This window comes from Setaria italica, chromosome IX (assembly GCF_000263155.2).
Source record: "Setaria italica strain Yugu1 chromosome IX, Setaria_italica_v2.0, whole genome shotgun sequence".
Classification (NCBI taxonomy): domain Eukaryota; kingdom Viridiplantae; phylum Streptophyta; class Magnoliopsida; order Poales; family Poaceae; genus Setaria; species Setaria italica.
Window position 1 is genome coordinate 46,676,359 of NC_028458.1, and position 24,761 is coordinate 46,701,119.

The window sequence follows — 24,761 nt, forward strand, 5'->3', positions numbered from 1 at the left end:
CGCCTTATTTACACTCCGCGTCCCCCCGCTAATTGCTAGTAGTACTAATCCATCCAACGAATCCTTCGGTTTTGTATTCTTCTCCGCTTCCTTTCGTCTTACCCTTCGCCTTCTCTCTCCCTCGCGTTCCCCCTCGCGTGTTCTCGCGTCGCCGTCGAGATGGTCGAGACGAGGCGGAGCGCCGCGGCGAAGCGCCCTGCGGCGGCGGCGTCCGAGGAGGAGGCGGAGGAGAAGGGCGCCGCGGCGTCGCCGGCGCCGGCGCCGGCGGAGGGCGCCGCGGCGGGCGCGGGGGACGAGCTCGCGTCGTCGTCGCAGCCCCCGAAGCGCGCCAAGGTCCGGATCTCCCCCCGCCCCCACGTGCATGCGGGCCTCCCGGGTTCTGGCCTCTGGCTTTGATCTGTTTCTCGTCGTAGTTGTTGCTGACGCCTCCGTTCGGTGGTGGTGGTAGGTTGCGGGCGCGGAGGCGGATAGCGCGAAGCCGTCGGCGGCGGCCGGGGCCGAGACGGCCGGCGCCGGCGCCGTGGCGGGGACGCTGCCCAACACGGCTGGGCTGCAGGCGCTGAACGGCGCCATGGACAAGCTGGAGGCCCTCCTGAGGTCAAGGGAGGCGCAGTCCAATACTGCCGGTACGAGCCTTCTCCCTCCGATGTGCCCAGCAGGTCCGGTTGGGGCCTTGGGGGTATGATTGAGTTTCCCCCTGTTGATGTAGGGCATAAGCGCGGCGCTAACGATAAGGATTTATCGGCGAAGATAAAGAAAGCAAAGGATTTGAAGGATTTGTCGGAGAAGATGGCCGGGATGTTGAACAAGCGGCAGGTTGCGGCCACCAGCAGGCGGCAGGAACCCTGGTGCAGGCTAATTTCACAATATGCCTCGGTGCGCCTTCTCCGATGCTCTTTTCACTCTTTCTTCAATCTGTACAATCATGACATCTCATTGTTTCGGATGAGACCTTAGTTACCAACAATTACATGATAATTGTTCTGTGTAACTACTATAAAACCTCATCTTCTAACTTGAGAGTATTCGTAGTACACCTTGGAATATACTAACCTATTACGGTATTACCTATCTGCTCCCAACTCTTCTAATCTTAAACAAGAAAGCAACGTCCAATGTGCACTTTTATGCTCAAGAGATTGTGGAAAAGTAATTTCATATGTAGTTTATCTTACAGCCAAGGCTATTATGCTAGAAAGCAAAGTCACTGCAGGGCTGACTTTTTGATTAGTGTACAGTCAGTGTACCCTAGTTAAGCACACATACCTGTTGTACAGCATGGAATCGAGAGGGTAACTTCATGAGTAGGTATTGAGTTCGTTAGTTACTTGTCTTCAGCCCAATGTTTAGTTCTTGGTATGGAAGCAACAAGTCACTTGTACAACAATCACCATCTTCTGAAGCTATATATTTGTAAAATCAAGAAAATATGCCTTTACTATATTCTATATGCTTATTAATGAGGCGTATTGTTGATTAGGTCAAGACAATATGCTAAATTGCATTTCTTTTAATGGACTTTGTCAGATAACCCCATAATCTCTTTTATGATTGATATTGCAGGCATAGGTTCATGTGCTTAGAGCAACTCCAAAAGGCTGCTAATCTTACCCCCAATATCCTTTTTAGGGAGAAAAAGAGAAAAAACGAACTCCAACAGTCCACCCAAACCTTCCCCAATTTTTTAGCGACGCTAAAAAACAGCCTTCCACCGCATATATTTTAGCGTTGGCGTTCCTCCCCCAATCCTAATTCCCGCACGCCCGCCCGTCCCTTCTGATGGGCCCAATACGATGACGTGGCCTGTTTTGAAATATTGGGGGTAATTTATTAGCGATCTGCTGTGGATTGATATGTTTTTGGGGGAAATTTTTTTAGGAGAACCCTCAATACATAGTTTTGGGGAAGAATTTTTTGGCGTACTCTTGGAGTTGCTCTTAGCAGGCATCTTATGTTAATCATTTCAGCATTTTAGACTTTTAGTCCTGATCCTTGACACCAGAATAAATTTTAGACGTCCGATCTGTGTAGCTGTGTTGCATAGTGAATTGAGTCTATTAGCTATATATATGATATTCACTATAACTGTTACATATCTTCTCATATGATCTTGTGGATGCTCTTATGCTGATTTTTTTTTGATAGATTGGTTCGTAAGTTTTTATTTTACACTCAAGTTACGGTTTCAGTCAGGGCGTTAACAGATTGTGCAATTGTCTGATTATCTGGTGGCTACTGTCTCTGTTGAAATTACTCGGCTATCGCTTCATTAGGACAAGCCTTTGACCAACAATTACTCTGTGGGAGCATATTTTTGTTACACGTATTGATTTTATTAGTTTTGTATTAAAAAATACTTTCATATGGTTGTAATTTTGTTGCATATGAATGAAATATTAGTGGAGTAACTGTCTGTTAAAGGCTTTGTCCTAAAAAAACAAAACACGCCTTGTAGAAAAAGTGGAAGGAGTATATTCTGGCCATTGAATGAGCCTTGATCATTCAGCAAGTCACATAACAATTAAAACCTCAATCAAGCTGTATAAATAACAAACTTTTTGCATTTTGTGTTTGATTTTTCTTTATTTGCTAGGTTATGTGTGATGTGATGGTTGGCTAGATTGTTTCGGAGATTTTAACATTCTATTTTGGTGCTTGTGTGCGTATGCTGTGTATATACATGTTTAAGCTTGTCCTTCAATGAGTAAGCTCCTAGGTGCAGCTAAACTGTTTGAAAAGTTTCATAAGGCTGATGGCTCTTTATTTAATTCATTATTATTTTTCCACAGCATCCTACCCTTCCTATTTATGGATCACATTTCACTATTGGTCATGGAGCGCATCATGATTTGAGACTGGGCGAGTCATCCACCGCCTCAGCTGTTTGTAGACTGAAGCAGGCTAAGGTATTGTGAAGTTTTTTTTGTTCTTCGCTGTAGTTGTAGTCATTATACATTGTTTCAATTCTAACGTCTTGTATTAGCGAGGTGCACTCCTTGAAATCTTTGACTCCAAAGTTGTTCGCGTAAATGGGAAATCTCCGGACAAGGCTACCAAAGTTACTTTGAATGGGGGAGATGAAATTATCTTTCGTTCACCCGTGAGGCATGCTTATGTATCCTTTTCTATTGCCTACTACTTTATCTAATGGATACCTTGTAGTTATGTTTGGGACTATGCACAGATGAAGAAGCTCGATTTATATGGAACTTGTTTGTAGTATATATAATGTATAAATAATGCTTAGACAAGTAAACATTTAGCATTGAACGTCCTTAATGTGATGGTAGATATTTGAGCAACTTCAGCAGGAGAAATCAAGCACTTCCGCGTTATCCTCTACTTGCAATAGTATCCAGCAGGGCCAACATTCACATTTAAAAGATGTCCAGGATCATTTATCTTCTAAAGGACGCAAAGTCTCAACCTTTTACTTTGGAAAAGGCCGGTCTTCATTGATGCCTAATGGTGAGACCTATTTATATTTGTCATCTTTGCGTCTTTTTGAACTTTTACTTGCTAGCCTTTATATTTGTCAAACTTGTTTTTAAATTTTTACTTGCTAGCCCTGAGTTATAGTTCACAGCTGTTTAGATGATCACGTATACAGGATGGTACAAACATAGTCCTTTTTTTTATTTCTCATTGATCTTCTTTCATACTCCCTCCGTTCCAAATTGTAGGTCGTTTTGGCTCTTCTAGGTGCATAGTTTTTGCTATGCACTTAGATATAGTGCATCTCTAGATGCATAATAATATCTATGAACCTAGAAAAGCCAAAATGGCCTACAATTTGGAATGGAGGGAGTACTTACCAAATGATTTTTTTTTGCAGTTGATTACATTTTTTATTGAAACACTATTGCAGGATCATCAGCAGACCCAGTTCTACTTAATTTATGTAAAACAATGGACGAACATAGCCAGCTTAACTCTGAAGATAATATATCTTTTGGTCGGTCGCAACTACTGAAGGAGGATCTGATAAATGCAACGGTTGATCCGAGTAACATCTCTGAGTCATTTGATAGTTGCCCCTATTATCTAAGGTAAGCATACATTCAGCAATCTCATTGCCTCATGTGAGTGTTGTTTCTGATTTGTCATAACCTGTTTGGCTAAGAGACGTGATACTAGTCCTCCCTGCATAGGGGCATTGAGTTGGTGAATAATGTGTCATGAGCAAACCATAATTTGAACTCTTGACAAGATGGTTGCTCATTCAACACAAATTTTTAATGTTGCGTGGTTTATATCATTTCTTCTCGGAAGTTATATGCCCGTTCCTGTACCTGAGAATTGCACAGCCAATATGTTTCTGAATAATCTTTGTAATGATATTCTGTTTGGACTACAAGTGCAATGGGTAGATTTTAGCTCTTTTTTGTTTGAGTTGCTTTTCTCTTTACAAAATAACTATGTTTCATGCTATTGCCTTCTGAACAAAAATTGTACACTGACCTCATGGCTCCAGTATATTTCACACAATTGGCAAGCTTATTCCAATTCCTTTAGTCATCTAAAGTTTGTAAGGGTAATGCTGAAAATAATAGTCGTACTTAACATCACTCTGATAATGCTGGTCATGGCAGTAGACTAGTAGTAGTTTACTGTCTATGGTCTGATTTGCTTGTTATTTAGGATGCAGACAGTATTCCAGATATTACTAAAGTATATATGATTGAAAATAGTCAATCACAATGATATAGAGTTTGCTTTTGATGATAAATCTACAATATTGTCCTCGTGTGAGATGTCTAAATACTTTGATATCTTAAGTTTACTGTTTGCACTCTAGGACTAACTTTTTTCCAGTCTTTTAAGTTCGACGGGTGATTCTCCACTTGTTAAGAATTGCTTTCTAATAACTTTTTGTCCTCGCAGCGAGCATACCAAATGTGCTCTCCTGTCATCAGCATATGTACATTTGGAATGCAAGAACTACTTCAAGTTTACAAAAGAGATATCTTCTCTGAGTCAACGAGTGCTGCTATCTGGCCCAACAGGTATGTATGCGTAAACATTGTATTTATTGCAGCTTTAAAACCCACAATTATCGTGACTGTTTCTTTATTAAGCGTGGTAACTTATCTTTCTATAGGAACTGAGATCTATCAAGAATATCTGGTGAAAGCACTTGCAAAGTATTTTGGTGCTAGGTTGCTCACTGTAGATTCTTCCATGCTGTTTGGTGTAAGACCCTGAGCATATACCTCCATTTTCTTTCTCGGTGTTCTACTTCTTGTGACAATAACTAATATGTTTCCAAAGTTTTAAACATCATGCCACTGCTATATTTTCTGTATCTGACCTCTATCTATACAGTTGGTCTTTTTCGTCTTCCTCTATTTTATTGTTTTTAAAAAAAACTCGCTTCGAGTGTGCACTTGGAGAGTACTTTGGATATTTGCTTGTACTTGGTACTCATTTATATTTTGTCGTTCAGGGACAGGCTTCCAAGGAATCAGAGTCATACAAAAAGGGTGAGAACGTTGATACTATGTAACTTTAAATGCTGAGTTAAAATTTAAGTTGTTTCAGTTAGAATTTCGGCAATCTCCTTTCAGTTTTAATGCAATCTTAGTGGACTTGCATTTTCTCCACAACACTGGCCAGTGTACCAGTGGCAATGCAGAAAAGAGCAGATCAAATTTATATGTTGGCCCGCAAACTAGCCTAGTTGATACAGTGATAAGGTTCTAATGTTTTGCAGTGCTGTCTAAATGGTGTTGTTCTTTTCATTTGTTCAGGTGATAGAGTGAGGTACATTGGTTCATTACATTCGGCAAGCATTATTCTTGATGGACAGAGGTACAACTTGCTGCCTAAGATTGATTCTATATGTGCTTATCACAAATATTAGTTAATAAGCCATTTATTTCGAATGATATTGCCTGAATTTAAATGTTATTGACAAGTAGAAGAAAAGGTGGTTGCCGTTTTATCTGATTTAGTTGTCCGACATATGACTTGGCAAAGATATGGGTCATTTTGTTGCTGAAATCAAATAAACTTTATTATTGTTCGTATTACAACTATTTTGATGTATTAATATCTGCCTCTTTCTTTTGTTAAATTGTTCAATCTGCAGCCCTCCAGATTTTGGTTCACAGGGTGAAATATGTCTTCCTTTTGAAGAAAATAGATTATCAAAGGTTGGTGTAAGGTTTGATAAACAAATTCAAGGAGGTAACGATCTTGGAGGCAATTGTGAAGCTGATCATGGTTTGTTTTGTCCAGGTTAGTACTTGACTCGTGTCTTGAACAAATGTTGTCATGAAAACCAACTGCATGATGTTACTTATGCAGTTATGCTAATTGTTTCATGGTTATTGCCACACTTGAATTGTTTAGATAATGTTCTTACCTGTTGCTTTTTCAGTTGATTCTTTATGCTCTGACAGTCCAGGATGGGAAGTTAGATCCAAACATCCATTTGACGTGATAGTTGAGGTATTTAACAGTTGTATTTTTTTTTCAGGGTTTATTATTTATTGTGCTATTTTGCTTTCCTTACACTTACTGTGCTTGTTGTGTAGTTTATCTCTGAAGAAATTCAGCATGGCCCTTTAATCCTTTTTCTGAAGGACACAGACAAAATTTGTGGGAATAATGACTCCTATCATGGTCTGAAGAGCAAGCTCACGCATTTTCCCGCCGGTGCTTTTATTATTGGATCTCAAATCCAGCCTGACAATCGCAAAGAGAAGGTACGTCTTGTAATTTCCATGATACTAGACTGGATGCTTATGTAAGCCTGTCATGTTGTTTACGTAACACTTGTACCTAACAAAGTGTGAGTTCTATGTTCCAGGCAAATGCTGGTTCTCTTTTTCTTTCAAAGTTCCCATACAGCCAAGCTATACTTGACCTTGCATTACAGGTAATTTTTTATTATACTAACATTCCCTCTGTTCAAAATAGTTGGCGTTCTGGACTTGGCATGGTTCTTATATTTTTAATCCAGTACAATCCAATAAAGTTGTTGGATTATACACATTCAAAAGTAGTTGGGGTTCTGAACATGTCATGGTTCTTGTATTTTTAATCCTGTACAATCCAATAAAATTGTGAGATTACAGAAGTATTTTTTTTAAAAAAATTCAACACAAACTATTTTCATCTTTTCCAAACTAAATATTTGAAAAGAAAAATACTGATAGTCCAAGTATCAAAAGTTTGACCTGATTTGTTCATAACGTTAAGTATTTGTTACCAGACCAAGTATTTAATTAGTTTTATAAGGTTTCTGATGGACCATCTACTCCTACCAATTTAGTTGCGACCTTATGCTTGTGTGGAGATACTGTATGATCACCGGCTATTACGTTTTCTGACCAGAATGCATTATGCATGACCATTTGTTGGTATACTGTCATACTAGTCTTACAACCTAAATACTTTTTTTTTTCATGTCGTACTCAAATGATCGTTTTTGCACACCCTGTTTAGGGTTATACTCTTATTTTTCGGTTGTCTTCTCTTCTATCTTCCACTGATTTTTACTGTTAAACTAGAGGTGCTGTATTGTTATTTGCACTAATCATATGTTTTCCACTTTATTTGTGCATTTTCTTGTTACAACCTAATATAAGGAAATGCAGGACATTGATTCGATAAATGATAAAACCAAAGAAGCTTCGAAGGCAATGAAGCATCTGACCAAACTTTTCCCGAATAAAGTGACACTCCAGGCACCACAAGTATGTTATTTGAAAGTAGTTCCAAGAGTATGGTTAATTTAAAGTAGCTCTTCTGGCATTCATTTTTAATATATCCGGGATAAATGTTACAGGATGAAATGGAGATTTCACGGTGGAACCAGATGTTAAACCGAGATATTGAAATTCTTAAAGGAAATGCGAACATTTCAAAAATACGCTCTGTAAGTATTAGTGCTAAAGCTTTTGCTTATTTATAAACTATGTATGCATTATCTATTTATTATCATTTATGAATTCGAGTAATTTGTGGTTTACATGGTTGTTCTAGGCACTGCATAACCTATTCTTTTGGGCTTGTTTGGATAGCAGTGGATTGAAGTGTAATGGGAGGGATTGGAGGGGACATTAGTTCATTTTAAATTCAATCCCCTTCATCCACTCCAATCCCCTTCTATCCAAGCAAGGCCTTCAGGGTTTGGACAGAAATCTTATGTTGTTATCTGTGTATTACAATAAAATACAGTGAATCTATGAGCTTTACTCCCTCTGGTCTAGAATACTTGACATTTTGGATAAGATTCTGTCAATTTTGAATCATAGGTGTAGATTTGTCTTGAAAACTACTTCAACCACCTCATCAATTTATTAGATATGCTAATAGCAAATAATGGTCAAAGTTGCACCTAGGAGATCGCAGAAACTAAAAATGTAAAATACTGTTGACCTGAGGGATTAGTCCAATGTGTTATATTTTTTCTTTCCCTATTTGTGTCATACATGTGCAAACTCTATAAGAACCACATGAATGTGACTTTTTCTTAATGATATCCTGGATTGAGAAAGATCGTATTATGAAGTGCATTTTTGTATATCTGTAACAGAGGTTAGCTGCACCTTGGACATGTTACTGCATTGAACTTGTCATATTATTAGCTACAACTTATCCTCCTGCCATTGATTTCAGTTTCTAACGAGGGTTGGTTTGGAATGCGCTGATCTTGAGGCAATATTGGTTAAGGATCGCATTCTTACAAATGAGTGTGAGTGCCATTTTATATTCATGTTCATGAAATATATCAAAGTTGCCCAATGTCATGATGGCCTCATTGTTATTTTTCAGGTATTGATAAAATAATTGGTTTTGCTTTGAGCCATCAACTTAAGAACTGTACAATTCCAGACCCTTCAAGTAGTGCGCAGTTTACCCTATCCAGCGAAAGGTTTCAGATTTTAATCTAGTGCTTCACCAACTTGTCTATAAAATTACTTCATCTGCACAAAAATGCTTATTGTTCTAATATTTACCTTGCAGCCTTAAGCATGGAGTTGACATGTTTGAAAGTATCCAATCTGGCTCAAAGAGCAACTCTAAAAGGAAGTCACTCAAGGTTGCCACTTTCTTTTGATATATTACATCCAGCTCAGTTTCTATTGCAACTGTAACTGCAACCACCCAGTGAAAAAAATACGAAACTATAAACTATTTCTGACCATGTTGGCCTTTCATAATTTAGAAAATTGTTTTTTTAATTGAGCTTTCTGTTCTTGTCTCTTAAAATTGTCAGGACATTGCTATGGAAAACGAATTTGAAAAGAGGCTCCTTGCTGATGTTATCCCTCCACATGAAATTGGTGTTACCTTCGAGGACATTGGAGCTTTGGAAAGTGTCAAGGATACTCTGAAGGAGCTAGTGATGCTTCCTTTGCAAAGACCTGAACTTTTCAACCGAGGACAACTTATGAAGGTAGATATTGGATACAATTCGTAATATTTAGCTGCAGCAATTCTGAGCACCTTTTGTGAATGATTCTTTCTTCTGTAAAGCTTCTTTATATTTCACTACTTTTCCATCTTGCTGTCTTGAATAAGACCCATCCAATCCTTGCTAACAGTTAACAAATGAGGCAAAATTGACCATGTCTTGCAACTGTTACCATTTGGGATGGGACAATTTAAACTGTCATATCTTTAACCATCTTGTGCTTGTGGGGGGCATTCATTTTTTGTGTGCATCAGATGGACCTAATATAGACTGCCTTGTTCCAAGTTGGATTGAAAAAAAGGAAGAGCAAATGCATGTTTTGGCATGCTACTTATTACTAATTATTTTTCTGCTGTTGGCTATGGTGAAATATTATTTTTTCTTTGTTGGTTATGTTGAAATGTTTTTATGATATCAAGATTCTTTTTTTTTTTATGTTAGGCCAGCTATGCTAGAACACTACCGTTAGCTGATAGCAGCCTGACACTTTTTTTTACACCAGCCATGTAAAGGAATTCTACTTTTTGGCCCTCCTGGTACGGGAAAGACAATGCTTGCTAAGGCTGTGGCAACTGAGGCTGGTGCTAACTTCATAAACATATCGATGTCGAGCATCTCTTCGAAGGTACCATCAGATAGATAGTCCACTATGTATTTTTTGGCAAATTTTGAGTATCTGCATTATTGCATCTAAATCACCAATTTTCCAGTGGCTTGGTGAAGGAGAAAAATTCGTGAAAGCTGTGTTTTCATTGGCAAGTAAAATTGCTCCAAGTGTGATTTTTGTGGACGAGGTAAGTATATTCTGTTAAACAGCATTTTTTATTGATTTCTACTATACCATGGCACCATCTCTGTAGTTCGGTACTTCGCCTCAATACCATAGTGGTGCAAGCTTTCCTGCTCATCTTCTCCTGCCCTTTCTTTTTAGGTTGATGGCATGTTGGGAAGGCGTGAGAACCCTGGAGAGCATGAAGCCATGCGTAAGATGAAAAATGAGTTTATGGTGAACTGGGATGGTCTAAGAACAAAGGAGAAAGAACGTGTATTAGTACTTGCTGCAACTAACAGGCCATTTGATCTTGATGAGGCTGTTGTTAGGAGGCTTCCCAGGAGGTGATTACCCTTCTTTTTTGTATGATTAGTTGATTATCGTATTTTATATTTTATAATGTAATACAACATCTGTAAATAGTCTGTTAGCCACACAGTCTTATTGAGCAATGGTTTTTCTAGGTTAATGGTGAATTTGCCAGATGCATCAAATAGGAGAAAAATTCTTAGTGTAATACTAGCCAAGGAAGATTTGGCAGATGACGTTGATCTTGAAGTTATAGCTAACTTGACAGAAGGGTACTCGGGTAGTGATCTCAAGGTATGTTACTAAAAATGTTAAAAATTTGTTACGGTACTTATTCTTACAACCAAATATTGATTGCTGACTGCAATTAATTTTCAGAATCTGTGTGTTACTGCTGCTCATCGTCCTATTAGAGAGATTCTTGAAAAGGAGAAGAAGGTTTGTTTTAACCACTTGAATTTCTGTAGATTTTCCCTTTCTCTTGCGGTCTCTAATCCTTCGAGTTCTAGTAATAGAATCAACAGAACATGATTATTTTGATACTGGTGGAGTGGTGGTGTTTGGTATACACTGATGGATGCTTTGTTTAATATGAAATGCATTTGAGGTTCATGTGCACTGTCCACCTGCAGGAAAGAGCAGCAGCAGAAGCAGCAAATAGGCCGTTGCCTCCATCGCACTCAAGCAGTGATGTCCGCGCATTAAGAACAAGTGATTTCATGCATGCGCATGAGCAGGTATGTCCTTATTTTTTCTTGCTTCATTTATTTCGATGCACTAGCATGTGCTTCTGTCACTAGTTGTGCTTTCTTATGATTAAATGTTAGTACCCTCTGTTGCAAGTGATTTTAGTTGTCATAGGTCAAACTTCTTTTTTTTTACTTTAACTGAGTTTATAGAAGAATGCACCAGCATCTACAACATTATTCAATTTCGTTAAACACCTTGAATCATGTCTTGTTAGCTCATTTATTAGGTATTATAGAATTTAACATGTTTCTAAAAATTGGTCAAAGTTAGAGAAGAGAAGTTTGACTTATGACAAAATTAAAGCGATTTATTGTTTGAAATGGAGGGAGTACTAGAATGACGGTACTGATTCATGGGCAAAGTGTATAACAGTTTGAAATGTAGTAGTATAATAGTTTTCTTAAGAAGAATAGAACACAACCTGGCGTAATCACACTAAAGGTTTGTGGCATATTTCCATCTCCTATCTGCTCTCAAAGTTGTTCCGATGGTTCTTTGTCTATGATAGTAGCATATCGAGATATGAAATATCCTGCGTCATACCCATGTGAGCTAGTAACATTGTTCACAACATATGTGGTGTCTTTCCTGTAGGTCTGTGCGAGTGTTTCCTCAGATTCCATTAACATGAACGAGCTTGTGCAATGGAATGATCTGTATGGAGATGGTGGATCAAGGAAAAAGACAACACTAAGCTACTTTATGTAGCTGATGTTGCGCATACATCATGAGCCATGGTGCAAAGCAACAAAGGTTGGAGGCAACATGTGGTGCAGGTTCAGCGCAATTCGAAACCAGCTGTGTGAGAGAGCCATGCATGTCCTGATAATAGAATCAAGGTCGAGCACAATGGGGGAAAATACATATCTCGTTGCTGCCTTCAGGCTGACCATGCACCATGGGTTTGGACAGAACGGCTGGTGTGGTTCGCGGTTGCCCTGAGTTTTGACTGCAGTGGACTTCATCAGAAAAAAGAATTAAAAACAGATCACATTTGTTGTACTCAGCCCCCTTGAAGCCTGGAGATGACCTGGGGATCCAGCTTGGCCCACCATCATTTTCCATCATTAAAAAACAATTTATCATTAGATTGCAAGGTGTAGAGCCTGTGCAATTGTACAGTATGAGCATCAGGCCTATTAACTTATTGTTGCAGTCAGCGTCTAATTCAATTTATTAATTAATTAGAATCATTTAGTATGTCCCGTGATTATTCTGTATATGGATTTAGTATCACCTTTTTGAGGATTATATTGTATCGACCTATTAAAGATCCTCTTAATCTATCATAGTAAGTTTGTTAATCCAGGTAGCCTGGTCAACATGAATTGTGGTCTGTTGGAGCCTGGCAGCATCACATGGTTGCAAGTTGTAAACAGTTCATTCTTGCGTGGTTGCTCGATATCTTTGCGTGTCCGGCCGGTCCATGGCTCCACGGGTGAAAGTTGTAATGTTCTTGCATTCTTGGCATGGCCGATCGCGTCACATTTCCCTCTTTTCGTTGACCTTCCGGGTTTTGCACTAGCATGATGTGCTGATACCCCTTTTTCCGCATTTTGTCGGGGGAAAAAACCCTGCTGGCACTCTTCCGTGATGATCTCAACCCACTGAAACCAGCCCTTGTGAAATAAGTTTGAGCACCAGGGAAGGGTGCGTTTGGTTAGAGGACAAGGATGGATATAGAATTCTACCATTCATGTTCTGAGGGATATGGCCATCCAATATGATCCCATGTAATATCTCAATCACTTGAAGTTCATTTAGTTGTTCAAATTTCTACCTAACAGTGCTAGAAAAATAAAACTGCCATAATAAACTGCAAAAGTCGTCGTTGCATGATAAGCATTCATGTTTATGTCCATCCAATTCAACCCATGTAATACCTCAATCACTTCACGTGTTTTTAATTTTGCAAATGTCTACCCAACAGTGCTAGGAAAATGGAACTGCCATAATAAACTGCAAAAGCCGTCGTTGTTTGCTAGTTTGATCATCTCCATCCATTTGTACAAGGAACTGAAGAACGAGACCTATCTCTGGCTAAGAGACTAATTATACGTACTCCCTCTCCTGTCCTTACGAATTAAGTTCAAAACGCAGTGGAACAACAAAATCGACAGAGAGCAGTCTCCTCTTATCTCCTGCTTATAGTATGTACTGTAGTTAGCAGAGTTCATCAGCTGATCATCATCTCGTCGTCTCACATGGCGCGGTTGATGAGGCCATGGACGAGCACGAGCCCCATGATGATGGACCGATCCACGCCGGGCTCCACCGCCAGGGTCAGCACGTCGGCGCCGAGCGCCACCCCGGCGGCCGTCGTCTTCCGCTTCACCTCGGCCACGGCGAGCCCCGTGGCGCCGTCCACGATCCTGCAGGCGCCGCGCGCCGTCGCGATCCTCCCGTCGTCCATCCTGTAGCGCACCACGGTCGCCGTGTCGTCGCCCCTGATGAGCTCGCAGGTGCAGCGCGAGGGCCCGCGCCACGCCCATGCCCTCGTCACCTTGAACCACGGCCGCTCCTGGTCGCTCCACCTGTACCCCTCCCACCTCCTCCCGAACCCAAGCTTCTGTACTCCAGCCAGATCAACGACCAAAGATCAAGCTCGCGTGTCAGATTAGCCAGCTGCTTATTGTTCACACTAATCATTCTTGATAGTTTTATAAATTCTAAAGTTGTTACTATTTTTTTTTATGAAACTAAAGTTGTTACTATGACTTACCTTCTTGAGTATTTGGAGGACGACGTTGCCGGCGAGGTCCATGAGGCAGACGTCGTCGGCGCGGCGGGCGGCGTAGTTGTCGACGCGGTACACGATGCTCCCGGCGGAGTCGAAGACGGTGCAGCCGCTGCCGTTGAGCACCAGCGACTTCATCCAGATGGTGAACACCTCCGGCTGCTCGCTGCTCCCCTGCGACGACCCTGCCGCCGCCGCCGCCATCTTGGTCGTCGCTGCTGTCTGATCAGAGGAGGAGGGAGCAACGGCAGCGGCCGGTCCGGCCGCGTCGAGCCCCTGCGACGCGGAGTGCACCCTCACCATCGCCCTCCACAACTTGACGCCGCTACAACACATTGCGCCGCCTCAGAAGTCAGAACCACCACTTGTAGCAGCTGATTGTGCCGGGGCCATTGCAAGTTTGCAACTATCTGTATATATACAAGGAACAAGAGAGGAAGAGAGCTTTTGCGCTTTGCATACGCACACGCTTACAAAGTTATTGTTTGATTAAAGTGTAGTTGTAGACTTATAGGGAGATGGATGACATTGACATGCACGTCGAGGAGTTAAAAATAATGTGTTCTTTTTCGGTAGCCAGGAGATCGCTCTCATTGGCTCTTAACAAACTAAATATACCTGAATTACCGCATCTGATTAGGCTTCCATGCTTATCGATCGAGTTGGCTTTTAGTCAAAGCTTGTGCAGTTTTGGCAGCAGCTTTGCGCAATCACATCGGCTGAGCGATCGAGACGGAGAAAACGATGAGGTAACTGATGAAACCATGACCATGCACGCACAAGCAGCAGCACAGCCTTTTAAAATTGGAAACCAGCTTCCCCTCACAGATGCAGTGTTTGAAAGCCATTCAGAGACGTCTGCAAAGCATAGATATATGCCGGCATTATTGCCGCCCTCTCGTCATTTCTTCCAGGAATCAACGGAGAGCAAAGAGCCCACCCGCTCTCTCTTTTCATCACTAATCACAATCAATCTAGAAGGAGCTAAGTGATTTTTCATTAAGAAGAAGAAATATGCACCCAAATTCGAGTTAGAGGGAACTCTAACCAGAACCTGATTAGAGTGCACGATCACACCTTCCACACTAACCAGTTTACCTTCCACACTAACCAGTTGAGCTAGGCTTACTTCCTTCGTCGCAATTCACAACATAAGTGTAATACAAATTAAAGCCAAAGAAGCGCCTTGCATGCATGCTTCCGTCTTTCTACCAAGTATTTGCCTGCAAAGTTATTCCTATAAATTAATAGGTATTTCCTCCATCCTAAATTCCTAAATTATAAGTCATTTTGATTTTTTAATTTATAGATTTTGCTATGCACGTTTAAGTATATAGTATCAAAACGACCTATAATTCAGGACAAATGGAGTAGCATTCTATTTGATATAGTACCATATATAGAAACTGGTTAATGATTAAAATTATGTGTTAAAATACAATTTCGATACCGGAATGACGTGTGTTTATTTTGATGGGTGGGGAATGTTTATTCAATTCGTAAGCGCGAATAATGGTCAAATGCTGATTCAGTTGCCTAACATTTCCACTTATAATTCTGGTACGGTAAGAAGTTGGTGCTCTCGTCGTGCGCACAATAGACAGCAGTATATCATTAAGCGTCAGCTACGAGCACCCGGCCGGCAAGCACCAAACTTATTTTTGAAGAAAATTACTTCTTATATATATAGACATTGGATCCGTATAGAGATTGGTGTATTCATTTGAGTTAGTGCAGCTCATTAATTTAAAGGATGACAAATGTGTTATGTTTTTTTTCTGTTAATGAAATATATATTATGCTAATGATCATTCTTTTCAATATGTGATACTGCACTAAAAGATATTTCTACTTGATATTATTAATTCATATCAATCTATATGAATATAGGTGAAAAAGAGAACATCTACACAAATCTAGAAAGAGGCAAACTAAATTCTTATTGCGTTGCTGTACACAGTACACATAGCTCGGAGTCTCACAGACACGCTCTACGCATGTATATACTTTGTGCTAATTCAGGGGGTGCACGGTTTCATGTAGCAGATTAATTCTCTGGCGGTATCTTCATCTGGGCACATTAAACTAGGGGAGCTTGAGACGTTGACGAACTGAACACTCCAACGTCAGTTGCCAAGTTAGTTACTCTTATCCGAGCAAAACCCGCTGAAACCATTGGCCCAAACTAACACACCCAAGCATGCCGGTGTTAAGAACATAAGACATAGTTGAGTGATCACGTCACACCTTACTGAACTCTCACGCTTTTTTTTTTTTTGAGCAAAGCTGAACTCTCACGCTTTTGATCATCAGATGGGCCGTGAGAAAGGACAAAAGGTACTTGTATGCTGATGACACTTTCTCAAGGACTCCTTTTGCACTTTTGCGCATTAAGAATGCGCAAAGCGAGGCATAGCGCATGCCATTAAGGGGTAGTCTGATTTTGATCCAGGTCACATCAGGATAATGGCAATGTAATCAAGCCGTACGGCGACCTAACACTATAATGGAGGTACTCTCGTCTCTCGACTAGACATGCATATCCATGTCGTCACCATGCCCATATTATATACAAATATATGGTACAATCCAAGGACCTGATCGTGAACTTTTTGTACGTACCATTCCTTCAACTTTCTGTCACTAGCTAGCTATTTTTGTGTTTTCTGGTAGTTCTTGAGGCCTAAACTCTTGCGTTTCCGCAGCATATCTCTAGATGATTTTGATTGTGATCCACATCAGATACACGAAGACGATACATTCTTTGAGACAGGCGGCGAATCACCCGGATCGTCATAGGACAGACAGGCGGCTCCAGACAATCGATTTATTCATCAGCAACGTGGAACACATGTGGGATTGGGAGCTGTTTATCGCCTAGTAACCGCTGTCCTTTAATTTTTTTCATTTTAGCCATTTTAATCTACGTATTAATAATAGCATGAAAAACTAAAATCTTAAGAACTAACCTTTTGATCCTGCTCATAAGAAAAATGTTTGATGTTGAGAATGGAATCGTTCCCACTAAAAGAGGGAATTGTTAGAGAAGAAAAATGCTACAACTTCAACTGAAATAAAATTGCTCATGTAAAAAAATATTTATTTGAAATGAATCATTGAAAGTGCATCTAGGCTTCTAGGGTTTTGGTGAATTGAATGACAAAACGATTAAAGGACTAACTTGTTTGCCTAAGATTGTGAGCAGTATTTTATTCTTATATTCATGGTGTAATATTGTCTCATGTGTTGAATGTGTATTATATGGCTCACAATGAAGATAGTAAGCAAGTGTGTGATCCCATAATGCAAATGAAAGATCAATGACAAGCAAGGGTGAAGTGAAACTTGGGGATATGTTCTATGATGGTTAATCTATAACTCCAAATCATGTGATAGCTTGATTGACAAGTGAAGGATCATGAAGAAAAGAATAGTGATATTCACAATCGGACATTGCAAGACTTCTTTGTATATAATAAAAGGGCATGAGCTTATGTGGTGCATATTGGTCTTATTATTGGAAACTTGCAATTCATGGGATATTCTTTACCAATCAAGAACAAGCATTTGAATAGGATTTCAAATGGGAATTCATTGTTGATGTTGGCATGAATAGGTGAAGAAATCAAGCGAGATACTAGAGCAAGGGACTAAGCAAGCTTTTGGTTAAACGACAGCTTGGACCATGTGCGTTTTGCTAAGGTGAAGTGGCTAGTATTCGGGGAGTTTCGAAGTATCATATCTAAGCCTTACCAAGGAAAGCAAAGCAATGCATTTAATCTATTATGATTGATAAAATGGAGTGACTTAAGGATTCAAGTATATCTTATCATTAATGATGGGGAATCTTACGTCACTAGTTCAAGTTGGATGTGCTCAAGATGATAGCGATGTTGAGAACCCTCAAGATGACATAAATCAAAGTATGACATGGATGAAGACTTACAAGCTCAAGTGGATAATATTGTGTTTATATTTGTTTTTAAGTATAAGTATGCCTTACAAGAGGGTTGCAACATTAACCTATTGACAACACCAAAAGTGCTCTTAGCTGAACTAAGTGAGAATAGCCTAAGAAAACCCTCGAATATGCTAACTGTCCCAGCTTAGCTAACAATGGTCGTTTCAACCAGTGGGTGGACCGAGAGTGAGTGTTTGAGAGTTTTTGGGCTAACACAGCCAAACCGGTCTGACCAGTTAGGTAGACCAGTCTGACCGGTCCAGGAGTTCAGGGAGCTAACAGCTAACTCAGCTAAACACTGGTCTGGTGAAGCCCAAGCCGATCGGCCTGGGGTCTTCTGGCCTCCTCCGATGCTCATTTTTGGCAAGCACTCCTCCAAGATTACTTAAGGGCTAAGTTTGTGAAGGTATGATAAGATCACTTCAGGATCAAAGAGGAATCAAAGAGGATCAAGCGGAGATTTAGAAAGTTATTGACGATCAATCTCATCCCGAAGCTACCGATGTGCTAGGCCCACATGCAAGTGAAAATAAGACTTCAGGATACCTAAGAGGACTTGGGGATGAAGGAGGGCGCGAGAGACCACAAGGAAGGGCCAGATTGATCAGCTTGGACCTCCCAGGCTGATCGGCCTGGGGCTTTCCTTACTCTTCTCACCTTCCAATTTCTGCCACATGCTCTCAAGACTATAAATACTCCGATATTTCATCGAGCACACAAATCAATCCACCAGAGCTGGACGAAATCTAGGGCATTCACTAGAGGGAGGTGACGGTCACCGCAAGTCTTCAGAGTTGTCTAGGAGATGGCTTAGGCCAGACCTAGCTGCTATGGCCTCCTTGCGCAGTTGTGCCATGGTATAGATCAGGAGTAGGAGTAGATTATCAATGATATATACTCGAAAGTGATGATCTAAATACATCTATTATGTGAGCAATGTTCTTCATGTCATCCGATCTGTTAGCGACTCAATACCCCCTTTTATGCTTTCTTTCTATCATGGTGGATATGCTTGATTCTTAGTCTAATTCCAGATTAGACTATCTAGCATTCTTGGTGTAATCATGGTGATTAGATCTAGTATGTCGATCCTTCATGATAGCTAGACATGTTCACTTGTGTTTGTGTCCTTAAACTGCCTGCGCCGATAGAGAGGATCGTGACAGGATCTAGCTTGTGTAAGGTGGGGGTTTTCAGGAGGTTGACTAGAGGTAGTAGTTTAAAGATTGCTTTGGATGAGATGCATGATTTGCTTGCTTATTAGCTAGATCTACAACTAGAAAGCGATAGGCTCTTGTTACCCTTGGTATGCTATCTCATATGTATCTGTGGATGTGATCAATCTACACTCTATCATTCATATGTATTAGGTTTACCCTTATATGCAATCGATGCTTCATGTTAGGACTAATTCGTTAGATTAGATGGAAATCCCTAGTTAGTTCGCTACCGATCCATGGATTGATAAACCTTAGATGGAATACTCTAAGGGAAAAGCTACGATGATCCATGCGCTTGCGGTTCACAACTTGGCGTGTTAACTATCGTCAACAAGTTTTTCTAGCGCTGTTGCCGGGGATCGGCAACTCGAACCCTGGGGCGATGTATCTAATTTTTTGAACTAACCCTAATTTTTCTATTGCATATATCCTATTTTTCTTGTTTGTGTCCTTGAAAGCAGGTAAATGCTAGACGCCGGATGATCGAATATGGACTTTCATCAAGTCTAGATTCACTCCGATAAGATGATAACAACATCAAACTCGACTCTTTAGCAGTAGGTGCTAACTTTGTTAGTGGCACATCATCTGCTATTGAGTCCACACCAATGAAGATAATACAAATGCTGATAATCAAGGTATACCACTGTGTCAATTAAGTTATAAGACTAATTTTTCTTAGAGATTTGTTTGTTCAAGTAACAGGTGTTGGAAGCAACCATGTCAAGCAAAGAGGAAAAATTGTAGGACCTCTCTGCACAGAAGGTGACGATTTGGATTTGATCAATATTGGAGGCAACAAGATTAGAAGTACCATGGCACTACCAATTTTCTCCAGTGGGATCTCAAGAGCTTCTAATTGAGTGATGCAATCAAGAAAGAAAACTGCTCACATTGTCGACACAAAGCGCAAGAGCCTCCTCTGATCCTGGCACCTTGGCTACAGCAAGAATTATGGAGAAAAAGCATCATTGCCACCATGCTACTCGCAGGTGTAGCAATGGTGATGACCTTGAAGCTATAGGATGTGTGACATAATGTCCCAAAGACCATAAGATTAAAATCATCAACATCTCCGAATCAATTCATGAGAAGCTACTGTTGTCATCAAGATTTTTGCTCGACCTTGGAAGAAAACAACATAATAGTTTTGGATCTTCAGAAGCCCCATAAAGTCTATGTTCCAACGAATCAAGAATCAAGGAAATTGGAGATTCCTACAAGTGGGTATGGCCAAATCATCTAACATCGCGCGTCCTGAAATCAGTCTGGACAACGCACAATGTTAAAATAAAACGTGCATAACTCTCTCATTTGAACTCCATTTAAGATGAATGACTACTCGTTGGAAACTTAATTTCATAAACTTTTCAATAGATCTATATTTCGACATATGTTCTGTTCTGGACATTGTGGAAAATCCATGAAGAAGAGGCAACAACAAGTGATGAGAACAAGACGAAGGAGATGAAGATGACAACAGTGAAGAGGAGCTTAAGCAATACTTTCATCATGGTGATTAGATCTAGTATGTTGATTCTTCATGATAGCTTGATATGTTCACTTGTGTTCATGTCCTTAAATTGCCTGCGCCGATTGAGAGGATCGTGACAGGATCTGGCTTGTGTAAGGTGGGAGTTTTTGGGAGGTTGACCGGAGGTAGTAGTTTAAAGATTGCTTTGGATGAGATGCATGATTTGCTTACTTATTAGCTAGATCTACAACTAGAAGGTGATAGACTCTTGTTACCCTTGGTATGCTATATCATATGTATCTATGGATGTGATCAACCTATGCTCTATCATTCATATCTATTAGGTTTACCCTTATATGCAATCGATGCTTCATGTTATGACTAATCTGTTAGATTAGATGGAAATCCCTAGTCAGTTCGTTGCTGATCCATGAATTGATAAACCTTAGATGAAATAATCTATAGGAAAAGCTACGATGATCCGTGCACTTGCGGTTCTCAGCTTGGCGTGTTAACTACCGTCATTATGGTTACACACACCTTTGACATCTTCTAGTGACCAGAAAAGCTCTCCCTAATCTCTCTTTGTGAGAGTTTAGTGATTCTTGAGAAATCTTTGAGTTAGGTTGAGAGAGTGATCTTGTGTGAGCATTAGAGAGCTGAGAAGAGTAATCCATAGCTTGAGCACTTGTGGTTCGCGTCGAGAAAGCCTTTGAAGCATTTTTTACCCTTAGAGGTGTGCCTCCTAGATAGCTAGGCGTCGCCGGCTAGCTCCCAAGGTGTGGTGAGCAGCGGTAGGTTTTTGAGGGCTGCGATCTTGCCTCCGCGAGGAAAAAGATTAATTAGTGGAGACGAGGAAAGTGGTTGAATGAGACCCGGCTTGTTGGAAGGGAGTTGAAATAGACTCGTATTCCTGTAGGGTCCTCAACGGAGATGTAGAATTCATTGCAGTAAATCTGAACTTCGGAGAAACAAATTCTCATGTCTTCATTTGGTTTGCTTCACTTGTTGATTTCTAGCAATTTACTTGTGCTTCCGCTTCGATCTACTTGGATGATATTGTCCTGTGTGCAGGGACTACTTTACTTTTCTAGGTATCATGTACAAAAGCCACTCTCCAAGTTCAGTTGGTGCTAGAAGTAAAGGAGGAACTCGAGCAACACTTGGTGTGCTCACTGCCTTGGACTGGTCTAACCGGTCTGGGAAACCGGTCTAACCGGTTGGCCCCGGTAGTGCTGCTGAGTGGAGTGAATTTTGAAGAATTGGTCAACTCGCCTATTCACCCCCCCTCTAGGCGACATCAAAGTCCTTTCATACAAGCTTGCGAAAAAAAAGATTTATACAATTGGTGTGTTTGAGAATAACTATTGAACTATTCACTTCAAAAAAGAATAATTATTGAACTATGGAACAAAATGAATATGCATGGGCCGAACAAACAAACATGGGCTAAAAGAATAAGAGAATAATCGGGTTGCATTGTCTGAGTGTGAGAAAGGAAGAATTCGGCCTATAACCAGTGGACCGAGCAAATTTGGCTAGTAATGGAGAATGAGGTGAACATAATATATCCGTACCTATGTATATATTCATCAGTTGAACTATATAATTATACATGTGATTTAAGTCATAGTATGATCGTTTTTCTTATTTTGACATGCCGAGCATCTCATGGTGCAGGACATAAGATAGATGACCCAGAGGTACTGGCCTGTTGATGGCAGTTAGCGTGCCAATTCGTGAACCGCAAGCATATGGATCAGTTGTAACTTTTCCCTTAGAGTATTCCCCCATGGTTTATCAATCCGTGGAACAAGTGGATTGCTGGCTCTCACTTTTTACCAAACTTGCTAATGAAATTGAGTGCATGTATTGTGTAGAGAGACAAACTAAACTAATAACAGAGATTGAGGCAATATAGCAAAGGTTGACACAAGATAGGAGATAGAGATAGATATAAGTGTTCCCTCCCTAGGATCTAGGTTCACAAGATTATGCATCTACTACATAGATGGATGCTGCCCTCACTAGCTATCACAGCGGTTACGTGCTCGCTCGGCCTCTTCCCCACTGCATACTATCACTACGTAGGGATAATCAATCACCTTGCTCACACACACTGCATCGAAGCATCTACAGAGTTAAGCTAATCACCACGATTACTGGAAACTCTACTAAGAACATATGTTGTACAGGATAGAGATCTCACATATGTAAATGAAGCATTGCAACAACATAGACCATGGTGCATTAATGGGCATAACGAATATATAACAGTTACATATCAAGGACCATATCAACCCTAGGGATGAACAGAGAATTTACTCCCATGATCCTACACATGTTGACGAATAAAGGGGGTAAGGAGCACCTAGAGAACACCCTGATAAAAGACGAAGATGAGGGGAGGCACGAGGGCCTCAGGCGGATCGGCTTGGGGCACCCTCCTCTGGAGGTCCCCTTCGATGACAAATCTCCTGATTAGATCTAAATCCCTATTTCTTCTCTTGTAGTGGCAGCGGCTAGGTCTAAACTCGTCGAGATCCTCCTCGTTGAATGTCTTGGGTATTTATAGTTGGCAGTGTCGGTTGGGGTGCCTTCGAGGCCAAGTATCTAGAAAATAAACCTAGAAACGTCATGGGCAACCTCCTGGTGAAAGGGCGTGACGATCGGGGACGAAAACGGGCCAGGCCAATTGGCCTGGACCCTCTGTGCCAATCAGCCTGCCCTGTTTTGGGCTACAATGCCCGAGCGCTTCATACGAAAGTTGTAGATCTCGTCGAGCTATGCAACTTTTCGTGTAAATTCGACTCAATCAGAGTTCAGATGAGGAAGATATGACCCGTGCAAGTTTCAGCTCCTCCTGCGGGCCTGCAGTTCAATGTTCATGTTTGGGCCTTCCAATATCCAAAGTCCTGGCCCAATTCCAACTTGTAGAAAAACCCTTCATTTATATTGTATTTCCTGTGATTTTGCAATATGGCCCAAAACACAATACATATGCAAATATGGGGTTATTTTAGGTACCAAGTGGCGGGTTAGTATAAGAATATGATTGAAAACACTAATTAAATGACATTAAAAGTGTGTCAATAACGAGCGTCAACATGACCCTAAAGTGATGGACTCTTTAGGGCAAGTACATCACTACACCTCAGCGTCTCATATGGTGCCACGTAGGATTTTTGATGATGTGGAGGAGAGAGAAAGATGTCGTTGCTTCATGTCATTAATGCATGAGGACCCTATAAGACCACATCAATGTACTTGCCCTTACATTTGTGCTTGTGCGGTGCCGTCTAAAAGGACAGTCCACCAGACCACCACTATGAAAGGGCACACCAAAAGCGGAGATGTTTTTTCCCTGTAAATTTCCTCCTTTGCTCATTGGTTGGAAAAAGTCTACTCTTATAGCACTATGCCAGAAATGATTTGTGCTGGCACAGGCAAATTAGCGTCTGATGGGCGTGATTGACACTCGTCAGCACAAAGCTTCCTTGGCTGACGGGGGAGCGCCCACTGTGCTGGTGGGCGACGCAAGCACCCGCTAGCACAGATGCACCCCATCTGTGCTGGCGGTGGGCTTATGTCGCCCGCCAGCACAGCGCTCGCTATAAATGCTCCTGTTCATCTTCTTCCCGAGGCAACCTTCCATTTGGATCTTGCTCGAGAGGAGCTTTGAAAAGCTCCAAAAACACCAAATCTAAGGGGGAAGGTTTTGCTCTTGATTTCTTTGGAGGAGGTGGCTATATAAGGTGAGTTTGTGCCATTCCAACCTTCTTTTTTAACTTCTATTCATCATTTCTAGCTTCATTAGCTTATCATCTAGATCTAGATCTAGAACTAGGAGAGAGAGGTGGGAAGAGAGAGAAAAAACTAGAAATAGATTATTTTTGTAAATAAAATTCTATGGTCATATTATAACCATTACAATGCTATGTTTGTTATTTTAATGTAATATAAAATTAAGTTTGATTATATTTTTCCTACTTATTAATTATTACATTTATAGTTTTAATTAATGAAGTTGATTATCTCAATATATAATTGAGTTTGATTTTTTCCCTTCTTCTTATGAATTATTACATCCATGGTTCAATTGATTCTCATT

General features: G+C 40.6%; 2 protein-coding genes across 2 annotated transcripts; one reads left to right on the plus strand and one right to left on the minus strand.

Annotated features, from left to right (window-relative positions):
- Positions 1-47: 47 nt before the first annotated feature.
- On the plus strand, positions 48-12,586 carry LOC101773921. Its single transcript, XM_004984359.3, has 28 exons — positions 48-333; positions 449-626; positions 710-876; positions 2,790-2,906; positions 2,984-3,115; positions 3,291-3,468; positions 3,869-4,049; positions 4,885-5,006; positions 5,102-5,193; positions 5,447-5,483; positions 5,751-5,811; positions 6,092-6,240; positions 6,383-6,453; positions 6,540-6,710; positions 6,815-6,883; positions 7,605-7,703; positions 7,796-7,885; positions 8,629-8,704; positions 8,785-8,884; positions 8,977-9,052; positions 9,230-9,409; positions 9,930-10,052; positions 10,138-10,221; positions 10,359-10,543; positions 10,664-10,802; positions 10,887-10,946; positions 11,141-11,245; positions 11,853-12,586. The coding sequence occupies exons 1-28, from the start codon at positions 160-162 to the stop codon at positions 11,964-11,966; spliced, it is 3,330 nt and encodes a 1,109-aa protein (XP_004984416.3). The 5' UTR covers positions 48-159; the 3' UTR covers positions 11,967-12,586.
- Positions 12,587-13,205: 619 nt separating this feature from the next.
- Positions 13,206-14,452, minus strand: LOC101785394 (protein LURP-one-related 11). Its single transcript, XM_022823588.1, has one exon. The coding sequence runs from the start codon at positions 14,329-14,331 to the stop codon at positions 13,900-13,902; it is 432 nt and encodes a 143-aa protein (XP_022679323.1). The 5' UTR covers positions 14,332-14,452; the 3' UTR covers positions 13,206-13,899.
- Positions 14,453-24,761: the final 10,309 nt, after the last annotated feature.

Bases quoted from the DNA above. Each gene is read 5' to 3' on its own strand.
- LOC101773921 (XM_004984359.3), top strand. From the start codon at position 160: ATGGTCGAGACGAGGCGGAGCGCCGCGGCGAAGCGCCCTGCGGCGGCG. The intron at 5,484-5,750 runs GTGAGAACGTTG...TCATTTGTTCAG, and splicing joins ATCAGAGTCATACAAAAAGG to GTGATAGAGTGAGGTACATT. The intron at 11,246-11,852 runs GTATGTCCTTAT...TCTTTCCTGTAG, and splicing joins TCATGCATGCGCATGAGCAG to GTCTGTGCGAGTGTTTCCTC.
- LOC101785394 (XM_022823588.1), bottom strand. From the start codon at position 14,331: ATGTGTTGTAGCGGCGTCAAGTTGTGGAGGGCGATGGTGAGGGTGCAC.